Here is a 17608-nt window from a genome sequence, read left to right as displayed (position 1 = left end):
GTGCTCCGCAGAAAGCAGTGGAAGAAACTTGCGGAGCATCTTCAGAATACCAAAGCAGGTTCCGGCCAGACCCAGGATGTGCGCTCTCAGTGATAACTTATTATCAAGTTTGACGCCAAGATTTTTAGCAACCGCAGATGATTGTACAGGAGGGCTCATTTCAGATGGCCACCATTGCCGCCACTCAGGGTCGGTGACACAGCCGAAGAATAGGACCTCCGACTTACTGGAGTTGGCCTTCAGGTTGTTATGCTGGAACCAGTCGAATACCCTGCCCAAACAACCCCGGATACTCTCTCCATCAAATGGTTGATCTTTACCACAAGTGAAGAGGAGTTGCGTGTCGTCGGCGTAGGACACGATCTGGGCCCCGTAAGCCTCCACCGCCGCCAGGGGGGACATAAAGATGTTAAACAGTGATGGGCTCAACACAGAGCCCTGTGGAACCCCAACCCCCAGAGGCGGCATCTCGGCGGAGCTCTGGGAGACCCAGATCGTCTGGCGGCGGCCTTCCAGGAAAGACGTAAACCATTTGAGCACCGTCCCCCTAATGCCGATGTCGTGGAGCCTGGCGAGGAGCGCCGCGTGGGGGACGGTATCAAAGGCCGCCGACAGGTCCAACATGACTAACATGGCCTTGCCACCAACATCCAAGGTCTCCCTGATGATCTCGGAGACCTCCAACAATGCCGTTTCCGTGCTGAAGTTGGGACGGAAGCCGGATTGGGAAGGATGGAGCAGATGGTTGGTCTCAAGAAAGCTCGACAAGACGCCATGAACATGTTTCTCGGTAATCTTGGCCAGAGCCGGGAGAAGTGAAATTGGCCTATAATTGGCCAAAACCTCGGCATCAAGGCCCGGCTTTTTCAAAAGGGGGATCACCATCGCCCTCTTCCAGGTGGTAGGCACCCTTCCCTCCCTCAAGGAGGCATTGAGGATGGGGTTAACCAGGGGATTCACCACCGCCGCCATCCCGGCCAAAAATTTGGCAGGGCATGGGTCAAGTGGCGAGCCAGATTTAAGGCTGGTAAGCAGCGCCCGCGACGCCTCGCAAGTGACTGATGGAAAATCTGTCAACACTGCGGTAGGCATGGGCGGTAGCTCACGTTCCGCTCCGGGGCCACATCCACCATCCTCAGCGCTCTCCGAGAAGGAGGCCTGAATTGCCTTGATCTTATTAGTGAAAAAGCTAGCGAGATTACACGCCCACGCCTCCGATGGCACTGGTGGGGCTGAGTAGGAACTGGGGGTCGTGAACTCCTTCACCACCGTGAAGATCTCCTTGCAGGAGTTCGCCGCCACCTCAATCCTCTTAGCAAGGTATTCTTTTTTGGCATCTAAGATGTCCCGATGATAGGCCTTAATAGCCGCCCTGTAGGCGAGTTTGTCCACCTCGTTGTACTGAAGGCGCCAGGCCCGCTCAGCAACCTTGCATTGGCTGCGGGCCACCCGCAGCGCCTCAGTGAACCACGGCGCAGATTGCCGTACAGCCGTGGACCGAGGGGCTGCCAGTGGGGCAAGATCGTCCAGCCTTTCAGTCAGCCACGACTGCAGAGCCTCCGTGTCTCTTTCCAGATCACCCGAGAGATAACAGGGATGTTCCGCGAGCGCCTGCTCTAACATATCAGGTGTCACTCTATGGAGCGCTCTCGAGGCCGATCTAGGTAGCATGGGGGCGATGTTATCCGGCCGCCCATTCTCACACACAGAGAACCTGATCAGCCTATGATCCGTCCAGATCACAGGCAGAGTCTCTACATCGGCGAGCGGAACTGATGAAAACACTTGATCGAGGGTATGCCCTCTCTCATGTGTAGGACCTGACACGCATGGTAATAGGCCCAGAGGAGATGTGATGTCCAACAGTTTGATAGTGTCCGGGTCGCCTATGACATCTAGATGCAAGTTGAAATCGCCCGCCACTACACAGTGCTGTGTAGTAAGCGCCAGTTCGGAAATCGCTATCTGCAAATCCTCCAAGAAGGAGCCCATCGGGCCTGGTGACCTATAGACCAACAGCCCCTTAAATGCTTGGACCGAGGACAGTCTGAGTGTAAAAGCAATAGACTCCGACCCCCCAATAGAATTGAGAGGGAGAACAGAGCAGGAAACGTTCTTCCTCACCACCACAGCTACACCACCGCCCCTGCCTTTCTCTCTATCCTGCCGAAAGATGTTATAGGCTGGGGGGATAGCGGAAAAGATATCCGGATTCGACGCTTCTCCCAGCCAAGTTTCGGTTAGGAGAAGACACAGGGGGTTTTCCCTCACGAGGAGATCATATAGGTGCAAGGCATGACATCCCAGCGACCTCGTATTCAGGAGCAGACATAGGTGCCTAACACGAGCCTCTACGGGCCTGCAGACATTGACCAATGTCCACGTGGGCGTCCAGCCATAGGCTGGACAGCGGCGCTTACCCTTAAAGCGCCCCGGAAAAACCGAGCGACAGGAGCAAGAATGGGTCTGCATGGCGCGCAGCACCGATGAAGTATAGGTGATCATCTTCCCCCTCGACGGGCCGAGCCGCAGTCCACCGTCGCCCCGGCGCCTCCGGGACGCTGACGGGCGCAGACGGGCAGGACTCCGGCACGACTCAGGCCAAGCGAAGGCGTCTACCTGCGCGTCACGCTGCGCGTGAAGGAGCGACTTTAAGTAGACTCTCCAGTGAGCCCTTGGCGCGCGAGTCCGCTTAAAGATGGCGGCCGCCGCCGAATCCCACTCCCCAAACCAAGATGGCGCCCGCAGTGGATGCCCAGGACCCGGACCCACCAAAGTGGTGGTGCTTTTAGGCACAGAGGTGCACTTTTGAAATGCAGTGAGGGGAGGGGGCGCAGGCTGGAGACAACCAAATCTAAAAACAAGGGTAAGTAGAACAAAAGCAGTAACACAAATAAAAAACGCTGGGGAGTTAAAAACGCACAGCGCTAGTCCAGCGCGCTCGCAGCCATGTGGCAGATGTATAGGACCACCTCCAAAACAAAGACCGCCTTAAGTAGACTCTCCAGTGAGCCCTTGGCACGCGAGTCCGCTTAAAGATGGCGGCCGCCGCCGAATCCCAATCCCCAAACCAAGATGGCGCCCGCAGTGGATGCCCAGGACCCGGACCCACCAAAGTGGTGGTGCTTTTAGGCACAGAGGTGCACTTTTGAAATGCAGTGAGGGGAGGGGGCGCAGGCTGGAGACAACCAAATCTAAAAACAAGGGTAAGTAGAACAAAAGCAGTAACACAAATAAAAAACGCTGGGGAGTTAAAAACGCACAGCGCTAGTCCAGCGCGCTCGCAGCCATGTGGCAGATGTATAGGCAGAATGCAGCACTAGCCAAACCAAAAGGCAACCTAATAAATCTGTAAGCACCTAGAGGAGTTACAAAGGAAGTAAGTGGTTTGGAATCTTCATGAAGTAAAATTTGATGATATGCCGCAGATAGATCCATCACACTGAAAATATTGGCACCTCCAAGTTTCGATAAAGCCTCATTAATATTGGGTAGGGGCTGTCTATCCAACCAGATACAGTTCTTTAAACTTCTCAAATCCACACACATCCTGATTCTCTTTCCATTATCCTTGGGAACCAAAACTATGGGAGCCAACCATTCAGAAGACTCTATCTCTTCAATCACTTGCAAATCCAGCAGGCTATTGATTTCTTCTTGTAAAGGTTTCATCATGAGGTTGGGAACTTTCCTTACTTTGTGTACAATCGGTATTGCGTCTTTTTTTTAAATGATCTTATGATTAAAACCATTAAGGCAACCCAGTTTGTCACTAAAGACTTCAGGAAACCTTCCTACAATGTCTTGAGCATCACTCTGTTGCGAAACAAGCATAACTTGATTTGGCGCATTAGGGTTCAGAATAATACCAAGGTCCCTTTGATGGCGCCAACCCAAAAGATTGTCTCCTCTCTTTGCAACATAGATTTTCCCTACTGTTTCTCTACCTTTGAATACAATCGGGTGAATGGAATAACCTATTAAATCAATTTTTTGTCCTCCATAACCCACAGGATTGATGTCAGGTGACAAACGTTTTATGTCACATGAACCAAATGTGGAATACCAAAATTTATCACTCAACAACGTATAAAGCGAACCTGAGTCTGCTAAGACAGGACCACATTTACCTCCAATATACACATCACACTTAGGCATATTAACATTACCATTGTCAACTATCCCTTCATCATTTACTGATTCAACCATGCTGTCTGTGATACAGTGAATCGCCAATTGAGAAAACTCATCAGCATCATTTAACATATTCACTTTTGCATTCCTACACATACGAGCATAATGTCCTCTTTTGCCACAGTTCCTGCAATTAGTACTCTTTGCAAAACAATTTGGGAAATTCGGTCCATGGTTTTGACTACCACACCTAGGACATTTTAACTTACTATCCTTATTAAAATTATAATTAAACTTTTGTCTATCAAACTTAGTGGCAGTGTTTCCTTGGTTGGTATTCATTTTACTAACCACTGCAACAGATGTATCACATGGTACATGTTCTTGATCCACTTTATTGACACTGGAACCCAAGTCACAAGTAGTCGTGCTGCTCCGCATCTCTTTGACCCAGAAAGACGTGTGTTCAACACTCTCCACAATCATAATAGCTTCTTTAAGGTTTGGATTTTTGGATAACAACTTTTCCTGGATTTTCTGGTCATTAGTACATCGCACTAATTGGTCGCAGATGAGTGAATCAGTTCATTGCTCAAACTCACAAGTTTGCGCCAGGGACTTCAATGCCGCTACATAGTTGCCAACTCTCTCCCCTTTTGCTTGCACCCGCATATAAAATTTATGTCTTTCCATAACTACATTTATGCGAGGTCCAAAATGTGTTTGTAATTGCAGTAAACAATTGCAGTAAACTCATTTCATAGACGCCATTTGGTTCACCTGCACCTCTGCCTATTGGTATAGGATCTAAACTGTCATAAATATTTCTTCCTTCAGTACCAAGGTTGTGAAGTAAAATAGCTTGTTTCCTAATTGCCGAAAATTTTTCACCACCAATGGCCAGAAGATATGAATCAAAAAGTGGTTTTGATTTCTTCCAAGGAAGTATAGGTTCCCCCCTTTCACTTAAAAACTGTGGAGGTTGACTCATACCACTAGATGTCGCCATGCTAAAAGAACAAGTTAACACAACAAGCTAATAAAATAAACTAATACAATTATCTAAAATAACTAACTAACATAAAGAGATAAAATAACAACCTTCCTTGTATGCTATTCTGAATGTTCAAAATAAAATTCCGGAATCTCAAATTTGAGCGCAAGAAAAAAAAAAAATAGGTAAATTCAGATTATATGTACTGAAAATTCTTGTAGAGACAAGAGAGAAAAAAAACGTGATGAGATTGTGAGAAGATTTATGTCTTAATGTTGCTTGCACTCTTGCAATCGCACCCTCAATAATTTAAATAAACTTCTTCAAAAAAAAAAAAAAATGGTGCTATTTTAATCCTTCCTGAATTTCCATAAACTTTGCATGAGGAAACAAACATCAGGTAATTAACTCTTCGCGTTCTATTATTCCTTGAGAAACGCTCTTTAACAATGAGCCAGCACATGTATCATCGACCTTCCTTTTCTTTTTTTTTTTTAATGAATAGAGGCTACACACGCTGATTTCCTTCGTCTCTGTTTGCTTGGCAGTAAGTATCGAAGCACTCTAATACATTAGAGCAGTGTATGCGTCATCTGCATTCCTTGTACAGCTGCTCATTACGATGATGGCCTCACACGTTGACTTCCTCCGCCTTTGTTTATTTAAACTTCACATGCAAGGCTAACTTGCATCATTAACATTCTCTCCCTCGCGAGCTTCACGCGCTGGAGTCCTTTGCCTTTATTTATTTATGCTTCCCGTGCAAGGCTAACTCGCATCATAACATTCTCAGCTCGCGCTCCATTTTAATTGATGCGCAACTGCTAGCCTTAACACTTTTGACACAAACAAAGAAAATATTAAGTACACTCCTCGGCATTCGCTTCACGTTAGGGACAACTCTTCCTTTATCAAGGCCTCTCCTCCAAGCAGTTCCGTAGAAAGCACTTCGATTTAAAAATGAAAGAAAAATGAACGGACCAACCTTTTCTTTTCCGCCCGTTCCTACATTGACACGCCGGGTTCTTTGGTGGGTGTTTCTTCATAAATCGTCGCCAGTATTATAACTCATAAACTCCATAACTTCAAGATTGGTTTATTTATAACACCCACCAGCTGTACATCGCTTCCAGCTGGCTCCGTGAACATAACCGTCTCCACTCCAAGTACATTCCTTCTTTGATGTCATCACATTCTTGAGCATAGTCAAGACTTAAAGGGGAAGTTACAACAAAATCATCTCCTCTTTGCAACGTAACACGCTCTGGTTGTGGGTTTACGGGCTTCTCTGAGAATGGTCATAAATTCTGGTGAGAGATTAAGGCAACTGAATTCTATGACCTCAGGAGCCAAATCGCAAGGTTGAGTTCCTTTGGATTTGGGTACCGCTAGGCATTTGGTGACCACCAGGGGTGCGGTAGTGCCTCGGAATGGGAGCACTTTAAACTGATAATGTGTTCCTGCCATCACAAACCTGGGGTATTTGCAGTGAGCTGGATGTATTTGGATGTGAAAGTTAATGACCTTTAAGTCCAATGCAGACATAAAGTCACCCTGTTGTAATAGAGGAATCACATCCTGAAGAGTTACCATGTGGAAGTGTTCTGAGAGGATGTAACATTTTAAAGGACTGAGATCTAATATGGGATGGACTGAGCCATCTTTTTTGGCAATGAGGAAGTGTAGAGAGTATACACCTGAACCTTGTTGTTCTGGAAGAACAGGTTCTAAGGCTCCTTTTTGCAATAGACCCTGTGCTTCTTGTTTGAGCAACGTTTGGAGTTATATGGAAAGTATGTGCCTGTGAGGTGGGATGTTTGGAGGGGTTTTGATGCGCTCCAGACAATAACCATGTTGGATAATATCCAACACCCAATGGTCTGTTGTTATGGTTTTCCAGACAGGGAAGAAAAGTTGTAGTCATCCCCCGACAGGTGTTAAATGGTCGGGGGAATGAGAAATGAGTCACTGTTTGGAAGTGGAGGGTTTGGTGTGAGGAGAGGCAACCTGTCCACGCCCTTTATAATTATTTCCTTGATATGTGCCTTTATAATATCTCCTTGAAGGGGAGGTCTGATGCTCTTGTCTATAGGAAAAGGTAGAGGCATCTGATGGTATTGTCTTGGTGAGTGGGGATTTGAAGCGCCCCCATTGACTTAGCAACCTCAGTTTCCTTCTTCCTTTTTTCAAATGTTTGATCCACTTGGGGACCAAAAAGATGTTGTTGGTCAAGAGGGACATTCAGGAGCGTCTGCTGTACTTCTGGCTTAAAGCCAGATATCCATGACCAAGCATATCTATGCAGCAGTATGCTTGCATTTATCCCCCTGGCAGTTGTGTCCGCTGAGTTGAGGGCGCATCGGATTGAACTATTTGAAATTAATTTACCTTCCTGGACAATTTGGTGGCCTCTTTTCTTGTGCTCCTCAGGGAGATGTTGGAGGAGTTACCCCATTTCGTCCCAATAGGACCTGACATACCTCGCCAACAACCACTGAGTGTTGACAATTCACCAATGGTAGGCTGCCTGTGCTGCCACCCTTTTCCCCCAAAGCATAGATGAGTTTATACTCTTTGTCGGATGGAGGGGCATCTGCTGATGTATGGGAAATGGCCCTCTTGCCGGCATTAGATACAATGAGCGAGTCAGGGGGAAGTTGACCCTTGATGTTAGGTGGATCTAAGGGTGCAGCTTTGTATTTCTTGTCTACTCTTGGTGTAATAGTATGTGCCTGCACCCGATCTTTAAAGATTTCATCTGAGTGACGGAGAAAACCCCTTTAGCATGGGCAGATATAGACATGCCCCAGTGGTAGAAAAGAGTGTCTCAAAGAGAAAGTCATCCTCGATGGGGCCTGGTGATATTCAGCGGCCCTAGCTATAAGCGCCTGGAAGGATGTTGCATCATTCGCAGGTGATGGCTTAGCTGGGTAATGGTCTGAGTCATTATCCCCAGGGGGGTCAATTCCGTAGCTGACCCATGGATCTGTGGGTTGCTGATTATTGTTATCCCTTCCCCCTGATCCCCATTGTAAGACTATGGGGAGCCCTGCTGAGTAATGTCTCCTATATTACTAAAGAAGTGATGTGATAAAGGAGGCAGTGAAAGCGGTGGAGGGATGGAGGAGAAGCAGCAAGAGGTGGCAGTAGAGGACTGGTTGCAATGTCCCTTTTCTTTTTCTCAGGAGGCACGGATAGATCGATGGCCACCTCAAAAGAAATCTGGCACTTTGATGGAGTTGGCGCTGACTGCGCTGCCTTTGCCAGAATGCGACGAGCAGAAGGCTGAATGTGTATCTTCTTCTGCTTCGGATTGAGTCTCTCTTTCATAGTCTCGAGGATCAGTTCTGGTGTCGAAATGGATAGTTTTGGTGCCGAACTTGATCTTTGTTTCAGCGACGAGGTGGTCGGAGCTGAAACGGTAGAGGGATGGGTGCTCGTAGCTGATGAGGCAGATGGTCAGCTCAGCACTGAGATTGGTCGGCTCAATGCGGAAGAGGAAGGTTTCGGCCTGGCTTTTGTTGCCGGTCTGAGGGAGGGGCATCCTTAGAAGATATTCAGTGCCTACCAAGGCCTGTTAACAATAAAACGATTATGGGTAGTGGCTCTAATCAGTAAGGCTGAGCTTACGTAATCCAACAAACAGTAACGGTTGCCAATACTGATAGCTCATTAAACTAAAAACTCCACACAAGGGGACATACGAAAAAATCAATAAGACCCTTAGTAAATTATTTCAACTGTTTTGAATTTGATATTTATTTGACCTATTTTTCATAGCTAATGACTCAAACATTCCAAGCACATGAATAAACAAAATGTCACCAGGATTTTTACAAGACAAAGGGGGGGTTGACTCAACATCAGTGTAAAACTTTCATTGCCATACTACCACACATACTTCCACACACTGAAACTCATGCGTACAACGTGAGACAAAGACAAAGACAAACATAAACAAACAATGAATATTAAATCTTGGCCTGTTGGCAGTGGTGGCCGAGAGCTGTCCTCGAGGAAGGTCCGGCAACTGTAGGCTGAACTCTATTCCAGGGTCGGATTCGGAGTCCGGTATGGAAAGGGCCTCATCCTCTGCTGCTGAGGCCTCACACAGTTCTTCCTCTGCCTGTTTGACATCGTGTTGGTCCTAGATGTTGGGTGTCTCTTTCAGATCTTTGCGCTGCATCTCTTTCTGAAGCGCGCAACAGTTCTGCAAAGATTGACAGGCCACACAGTAATCCTCGTTGTGGTCTGGAGATAAACACAGGTTGCAAACCTGATGGAGTCTGTATGCTGGTATTTCATGTAGCAGTTGGGACAGAATCAAAATGGATTTCTGCCCATTAGCAGCGCATCGTTAGTTGAAGCCAATGAGACGACAAAACAAGGCCTGAATGGGCGTACCCTGAAGGCCGCGACTGGAGAACATCGAATTCATGACTGAGTGATTGCTTCTGTTTTCGAAAGATGGCGGTGGAACTCGAACAAAAACAGTACCAATGGGTATGGAGGTAAACAACAAACTGAAGGGAGCACGAGAACAGTCTCGACTAGAGTGGTAGGAACACGTCCAAATCCGACGGCGGAAAGAAAACAAACACTCAAACAATGGAGTCGATGCCGATGCGCAATATCACAGAGAGGAGGAGTCACTTTGCCTTGTGACTCGATAGACTTCTTCAAAGAAAAGCAACTTGCACACATCCGGACCTAACACTAGATGGCAGGAGTATGCAGAGCATGTGTGTCTACAGCCACACATGCCATCGAACATATATATGCCTTTCCCCACAAGAAAATCAGCAGCACCAGTGAAAATGCACTACTTAGCGTTTTTTTCCCACAGGGAAAACATTTTCCCTCATGAAAAAATGCCCTTCCCAACTTTCAGCAAATCTGCATAGTGACTTACTCCTATCCTTGACCGGAGTAAATGCCTGACCTATTCTGGAGATGGAACAGGTTGAAGAAAGGTTTGTGAGTACTCACAAATGTGTAAGCTTGTGTATGTTCATAAATCCACAGGTTAACATCCATTCCTGTGCAAACACTCACAAACACAAAAATATCTTTTAAGTCGCTATACTCTAGTAAAAAAAAATCTACTTGTACGTGTAAATCAAACTTACATGCTCAAATAGATTTAACATTCGGGTGCAGAGTGTCAAATTACATAACCTGAAGGAATAATACACAAATAATGTATGGGTGCAACAACTGATTCGATGACATAAAAACATCTTTTCTTTTATCAGTTTTAGAAGCCTTCAGTTCTTAGATAGATTGTCACTTCACTGCTGCTTAGGTCACAGAGGCAGGATTGAAAAGACAGGAAATGATTGGGTATTTTCAGGTGTTTATCAGAGTATTTTCAGGTATTTATCGGGGTATTTTCAGGTGTGTTTTACACACCAACTTAGATGAAGCTCAACAGTGCTGTTTACTGGCTACTTTCTACAGGTTTTCAGCTCCACTGTAGGGCAACAAAACACTGTTTTTGTGTTTAATGATCATATGAGGCTGGCCTGTAAATGCATCTCTAAAAGTATGAGAATCACAACACACCAGCAGCAAGTGAAACAACACTTTCCATTGAGTTCGACCGTGGCCCCTGGCTTTAGGGTGTTGATGGACCAGTTAATTTCTGGTGAAAATCCTTAGTATGGAGAGCAAGCCATCAACTGAATAGCTCCACAATTTTCATAGTATGGTGGAATAAGCCCAGCGAGTGCATTCTCCTCAGAATTTAGCAATTTCCATAAAAAGTTTAAGAGATTTCCGACAGCACCCAAGCATAAACCGGCCAAGAGAGGTGCTACCTCTCCCCGTTCCAAGAGTGGGGTACCAGCATGAGGTGGGAAAAGGGAGTAAAGTGAAACACAGCCTTAAAAATAAGGAACTTTTAAAAATAGGATCGTGTCTTAGGAGTCTGAGAAATCAAGGAAACTTTTTAATTAAGCAAACTGCATTTTAACTAAACTATAGTGTGCGGTGAAGAAAATTTAGATTTTAAAACAATAATGAGATACATTCAAATCTAGTCCACTTTGAGATATGTTTTCCTTTATTGAGCTGAATTCAATGTATTGTATTTCGCATTTATTTATTTCTTATCTAGTTCTGTTCCTTTTTTTAAAAAAATCGCAATTGTTCTACATTTTTAAATAAAGCTTTTCAAACAAAAATAAAATAGAATCAACTATGTGCAGACAACAGCGTCATTTCAGATGGAAACTCTACAGTAAGATCAGCATTATTAGACAATTCTGAGGACCTTTCTGGACGTAGCCGAAATACGGGTCATACAGATGATAGTCAGGTCAAATGGAAGAAAGCAAGGAATAGGGACAAAGAATGACAAAACTCTTAAAATAGCCAAAGAAGAGCAAGTTGTGCCTTCTGTAACATTGTAATAGTGGCTATCAGCTCTGAAGACACTGCTGCACGCAAATGCCATTGATTTATAATCTACTTTCCTCTTCCTTCTCAAAACACTGACCCCTCACCCTTGCCCCCTTACCTTGCCTGTCAGTGTCATGCACAGATCTGGGGGGGGCTGGGAGGAGCTCCAGCGGTAATAAAATGGCTTGCGGCATACAGTAGCACTGTACCATCCTTGGACCGGCTTTCCATAGGTGTACCTGTCAGCAACAGAGAAAATGAAGTGGGAGCATCAGTCAAAGGAGTCTGGGAAAAGCAACAGCATGACCAGATGGCAGTGATGCCAAAACACCTGATATGGGTCCAGTGATAGTCACTGGCATTGCCTTTTCTATAGCCTAATAGTAATCTCATCACTGCTAACTGTATCTACAACATAGTATTCATATTGTGAGGGGTTATCGGTAGTGAGGCCAAGGATGACATAGCCTCACATAACATAGCATAAGTAGATATAAAGTATATGCTCATCCTTTTGGGTCATCTTGGTTCTCATGTTATTTATTAGCAACTCAACAGTACTCATTTTATTAACCTCTGAAGGATAAAAGGCTGGGTTGATGCACCAGAATTTTAACCTTTGCTATGAGCTGATACACAGATTCTGCAAGGGGATGCATTAGTCTCCTCAGCCAATAGTCCTGGTAATGAAGGGAGATGGAGCTCCGACTTCACATGCAACACGCACCCAATAGAAATAGTTGGTTTCTGCACTTAACACCACCCACAAAATTAGCCCAGTACCTTCCTGCAGCTGCCCCCAGCAATTAATGCCCACTTTATTCAGAGGGATGGTCAGTTTGTCCAACTAGAAAGAAGGAGTACCTGGGGAGTTCCAAACTGGGGCAAACTCTGAGCAGTAATCAATTACAAGGATTTTCTTCATACAATAACAAACTTCCAAGAAGGCCTGCAGTACTTTAAGCCAGACCTTCTTGAAGTACTTCTAGTCCCCGAACGTGTACAGGATATCCTCCTGCCCAATCGAGTTGAACAGCCCTGCATAGATTTTACCCCTACTAGAATTATCTGTGTTCACCAAGACCATTCTGCATTTCCTGAATTGGAAGGAGAGGTAGTAAAGAAAAACGCATGGCAATGCTACCCCGCCCTTAACCAACTACCTTCTATGTTTCTTCCAACTAAGTTTACGACATTTAGAGGTCCAAATAAAGCTCTCTATCCTCCCTTGTATCTTATCTAAGCTGTCCCTAGGAAAAGATTAAGGGATGCTATCAAACAAATAGTTCAGCTTGGGGAGGATCACCATTCTCACTAGAGGTGCCCCCTGAAAACCTACCTACTACTAGTGCGCTGACTGACTCATCTTAGCCAGCCTGCCACCACAGATGAGTTTCTGACCGCAAGGGATGAGTGCCTTTGCTTTCGGGAGGTAATGAATAAAGCTTGCTTGGGCAGAGGGTGTTTACACCCCCCTCCCACAGGATGACCTGTGAATTAGCATTCCAAGGCAGAGAGCTTCAAAGAGCCCGCCACCTTTGGTATGCAAATCTGGCTTCCCTCATAGGTAGGGCCGGACTGAGAACTCAAAGCAGCCCTGGCAATTGTCTTGGACCAGCCCCTAGGGAAGCTGTGCCTGGCCCCGGGAGGCTGGAAACGCTTGCTGCTTTTGTTACTGGGGGCCGATAGTGCAGCACCACTGGACCCCAGTAACAATGTCTGTCCTCACCGCTGTAAAACTGGCACCCACCCTTCCAGTGTCCTGGGGAAACACCTGATGCACAGTACAGCCAGTCCGGCCCTCCTCACAGGAGAGGATGCCGATCCCCTGTGTCCAGAGCCCCTTTGGCACCGGGACAGGCAGGAAAATTAGTAGTCAGATAGGCAAGCCCACCCCCAGGCTAGTACCACACGTAAGGTGGGCTACCTGAAGTGGATACGACTTTTCGGAGTCCGCCATCTTGGTGATGGCAAACTTACGGACTCTGGGACAAGGTTATACCCACTTCCCGCAGTAAGTGGTCATACAGGGGGCATAGTGACCCCAGGGATCAGTAGCCCATTGGCTTCTACCCTACACTCTCTAAAGCCCCTCAAGCTAGTATTTAGGGGAGCTCCTGGCACCAGGTAAACAGATCCTGCCAACCAAAAGAATAAGGACCGAAGAACCATGAAAGCAAGAACTGAAGGCAAACCAACTGACTTTGTGCCAACCCTGCCGGCCTGTTCACCTATTCGACAATTGTGCCAAAGTCATCTCATTCTGGAAGCTGCTGATCTTCCAGAGCATGAGAGGACTGCAAGCATTTCTCTAAAGACTCAGGAACTCTAGTGGAGCAGCGGATCTGCTTCCCTGCATCCCGTAGGTACCCAAAGAAACCTGAGAGGATTCCAAGACCGCAAAAACCCAACACCGGCATGCACGACTGCCCCATTCACTCCAAGCCGGAGTTGAAGTTGGGCAATGGTGCCAAAGTGGTCCCCCAGCCCTCCAGAGACAAAGCCCACCTTGGACTTGCCCACTGTGGACTCACCAACAGCACCTGAATCCTCTGTCTGCAGGCTCACTCTACAGCAAGTGCTCCTGGGGACAAAAACCCGACACCTAATGACACCTCTGCACCTGTCGCCCCTGGCCTTCGAGAAGATGACCAAAGGTGTCCCCACATCCCCTAAGATGGTTGGTTCAGCTCAAATGGCCCCCCTAGTCCAAACCTGCAGCCTCTTTTCACAAAGACCGATCCCCATAGACTAACATTGGGCACCAGATGCTGTATCGGACCTCTGCCCCTCACCGCTCCAGTGCCGCCCAGTGTGGCCTCTTGGTGCTGCTTTGGACCTTGCCCCATACTCACATTAAGTTCAGAAGATTGGTGTTGTAAGTTGCTATAATCTAACTGTATGCCGTATTTGTTTTTTCTCCCATAGGATAACATTGCAACCTCAGAAAAATGCACGGAGTTGACTTTTAAAACCTAAAAGTACTTCTCTTGCAAAACATACTTACCTGATTGCATGGATTCTGGTGCCTAAATAAATATAAAAAATATGTGTTATTTCTATAAATGGGTGTGAATCTCCTTATTGAGTCGTGTGCATCATTTATTGACTGTGTATGTATTTGCATATGTCTAACATTCCTCTCTGATAATCCTAACGCTGCTTGCTGACACTTCCCCCTAGAGGACCACCTGGGATTGCGAGAGCAATACCCTGTCCACTCATAAGGGAATAGAAGGACTCTTTGCACAGTATACCTCTTTTTGGTATACAACATAAAGAGCTAACTTCCTACACAGAGCATAACTTGAGGAGGGTAATGAAGGAAATTAAGGCAATATTATCTAGATAAGGGCATCTCCCTTTGACCCTGTAGTGCAACCCCTTGAACAATGTCCTTTATCTGTGGTGGCGGAGGATGTGCTGTCTTTGGATAGTATGTGTCAGCCAAGCAAGATCAGAAGGTATAAAACTGGGTTCGGAGAAGGGCTCGAAAGGAGAAGGGCCCCTGATATTATCAGTGAGTATGCAACAGCCGTGGGACATCAGGCTCTATAAGCTTTTGTACACCAACCACTGGGACAGCTTCAAGCATTGTAAGGTCTAGTGGGCTTTATTAATCTGACAAGCACCGAAACTTTAATGACATTTTAGGTCAAATTCAGAAATGACCAGTACTTGTTTTTGAAAAAAATAATAGTCTAATTATTGCCATACAGATGAAAGGCACTGAAAATTTCCAGAAAAGGAATATTGATTTACATAAATTTAACTTTTCAGAAATAGTGAGTTTCGCATTAACTCAAATGATGGTTTATTGTCCCAGCAAAAAAGAATTAGATAATATTGTTTTCAGAAAATGTAATAAACAAGTATGTAGGACTAAAGCTGGCTTTCCCAGCCATTGCACTCAACTCATCACTCTTCCGATACAAACAAGCAGTAGTTCTGCACATTTTGTTCTTAAAGAGGCAGTTTCTATAAGAGCTTTCAGAATAGGGCACATATTTTACATAACCTGAGAAAATCTCTTCTTCTTTTTTTTTTTTAAGTTGTTATAAAGAGTGGAACCTGAAGTATCTTGTGTCACTTTTCAGAGCTTAACAATATGAGTTGATTTTGCTCCAAAGTTGTAACTGTCCATAAATGTCCGAAATATATACATAGCTGGACATAGTTATATTGTAGTGATTTTAATGATTGTGCACATATGATCTAAAGTAAATGGGCACACATTAAATAAGTTGCATTTCCATGTAGCATTTGAAACCGCAGAACAGCATGGTAAATATGTATTATCTAACCCACTGGAACTCAACTGATCCACCTAAAAAAAACTAAATGCTTCTCTGATGGCATTGAAACCCTTGTCCATCAGGTGTTGCGCACTTTAATCCTTATCAGTAAAAGTACAGTGTCCCAATAACATTCAAATAGGTATTTCTTGAATTGGGTAGACATCTTTGTCCCTCCTTTATTATTTAACCTGAATATAGGGTGAAACAAAGGTTGCAGGTATGATGCTGCTCCATGATTTAGTTTAATTATAAGTTTTTTATTTAGCAGTGAATGTCATGTACATATCGAGTGCGCTAATAAAGCATCACAAACCACCACTAAGATGCATAGATTAACTCATAGCTTACACAAATTTTCATTCCCTATTTGGGGAAATCTGTTCCTTTTTCAGAGGACTTTAAAATTGTTTTTCTCTCATAATTACACTATCAGTCTTTCTACTGTATGTGTATTAAAGTATATTATAAAGAAATGTAAAAAGTGAAAAACAAATTCATGTGGCTTTTGCTTATTTCTGACAAAAAAGGCTGAAAATAAACAAAGGTTACGATGCTTAATGTTGCTGGAAAAGGAACGTTGTTTGGTTTGTAATCCTTCATGTGACCCATTTTCACAACTTTGTACGCAGGAGTAATTTGCAGTAGGGTGCGCGCTGGATTTAGGAATACTATTATTTGCTGTTCCTACTACAGTTAGTGCAACAGTAGGGAAGGTGTTGGAATTACTTTCCAATACCTCAGCGCCCCCCTACACCAAGTCATTATAATGACTTGCGATGTAAATGCATCACGTACTAACAACGCGGTCGTTCTAATGACCGTAATGTAATAGTACTGCGATGTAATGACAGCATTGTAAACGCTGTTTCTCCATTCAGTGTGCATGGCTATGCACACATGCATATTGTATATGTGATGTAGGATGAACTAGGGATGCAACAGTGTAATCGATTTTGGATCTCCACCTAAGCAAGGTGTACAGAATGGAGGTTGGAGGAAGTCTGCCAGACTAGTGATGTTTATTGCAGACATTCCTGAACCTTGAGATGGTCCCCAGACTTGACGGTGTGGAACTGGAGACAGTGGTCTCTTTAGAAGTGCAGGGATAGACTTTGGTCAAGTCCTGCCCTTCCTTTCCCTTTAGATATCACACTCATCAGGTTGATAGGTGATGTGGACGTACAGGAGACAGATGTTTCTTTAGACAGATGTTTCTTTAGGAGTGCAGAGTTAGTCTTCGGCCCTGACCTGCCCTTTTGTTCTCCTGGAGGTGCAGTACCCTAAAGGCTGATGAGTGTAGAGTGTGAATGATTCTCGCTCTTTTCGGGTCTTTCTGAATGAAAAGATTGCAAGGGCCACACCTTTTTTAGGCTGTCTTTTGAAAACAAAGACTATGGCTGTCCTGTCTGGAGATACACAAATCACAGCACTGCCTTGAACCAGTCCCAGATTGAGCCAGGGGAATACACAAACTCTGCTTGTTACTGTGGTGTAAGAAAGACCGGAAACCTGTGTCAACATTCCAGGACTTCTTTCTCATCTTTATAGGGAAAACCCTATTTGTTGATGTAGAATCTTGTGAGATCAGAACTGATGTATTTGAGAGTCAACTTTCCAGTCAGACGAGGGGACCTCCCTTGTGACGTCTGCAACTTTTTGCTGAAGGTGCTGAGGATCTACCTTGGAGGATGAGCCTGCTATCCTGCTGATAGAGTGATGCTTGAATTGTCCCTGCTGGAGGGGTCTGCCCAGAGAACCCAACTGTGCCTGCATGGTGGGA

At 45.2% G+C, this 17608-nt stretch overlaps 1 protein-coding gene across 2 annotated transcripts in view; it reads right to left on the bottom strand.

The window, feature by feature from the left end:
* Positions 1–17608, bottom strand: part of LOC146812872 (alpha-2-macroglobulin-like protein 1) — a 315529-nt gene that overhangs the window by 169696 nt on the left and 128225 nt on the right. For both annotated transcript variants that reach the window (XM_085619945.1, XM_085619946.1), the window contains one exon: positions 11649–11769. In XM_085619945.1, coding sequence (XP_085476071.1) covers positions 11649–11769 — 121 coding nt within the window. The remainder of the gene's footprint in view (positions 1–11648; positions 11770–17608) is intronic.

The sequence above is a fragment of the Triturus cristatus genome, chromosome 7 (assembly GCF_964204655.1).
Source record: "Triturus cristatus chromosome 7, aTriCri1.1, whole genome shotgun sequence".
Lineage (NCBI taxonomy): Eukaryota > Metazoa > Chordata > Amphibia > Caudata > Salamandridae > Triturus > Triturus cristatus.
Note: the sequence above shows the minus strand (reverse complement) of the source record. Positions and strands in the feature narration are given on the sequence as shown.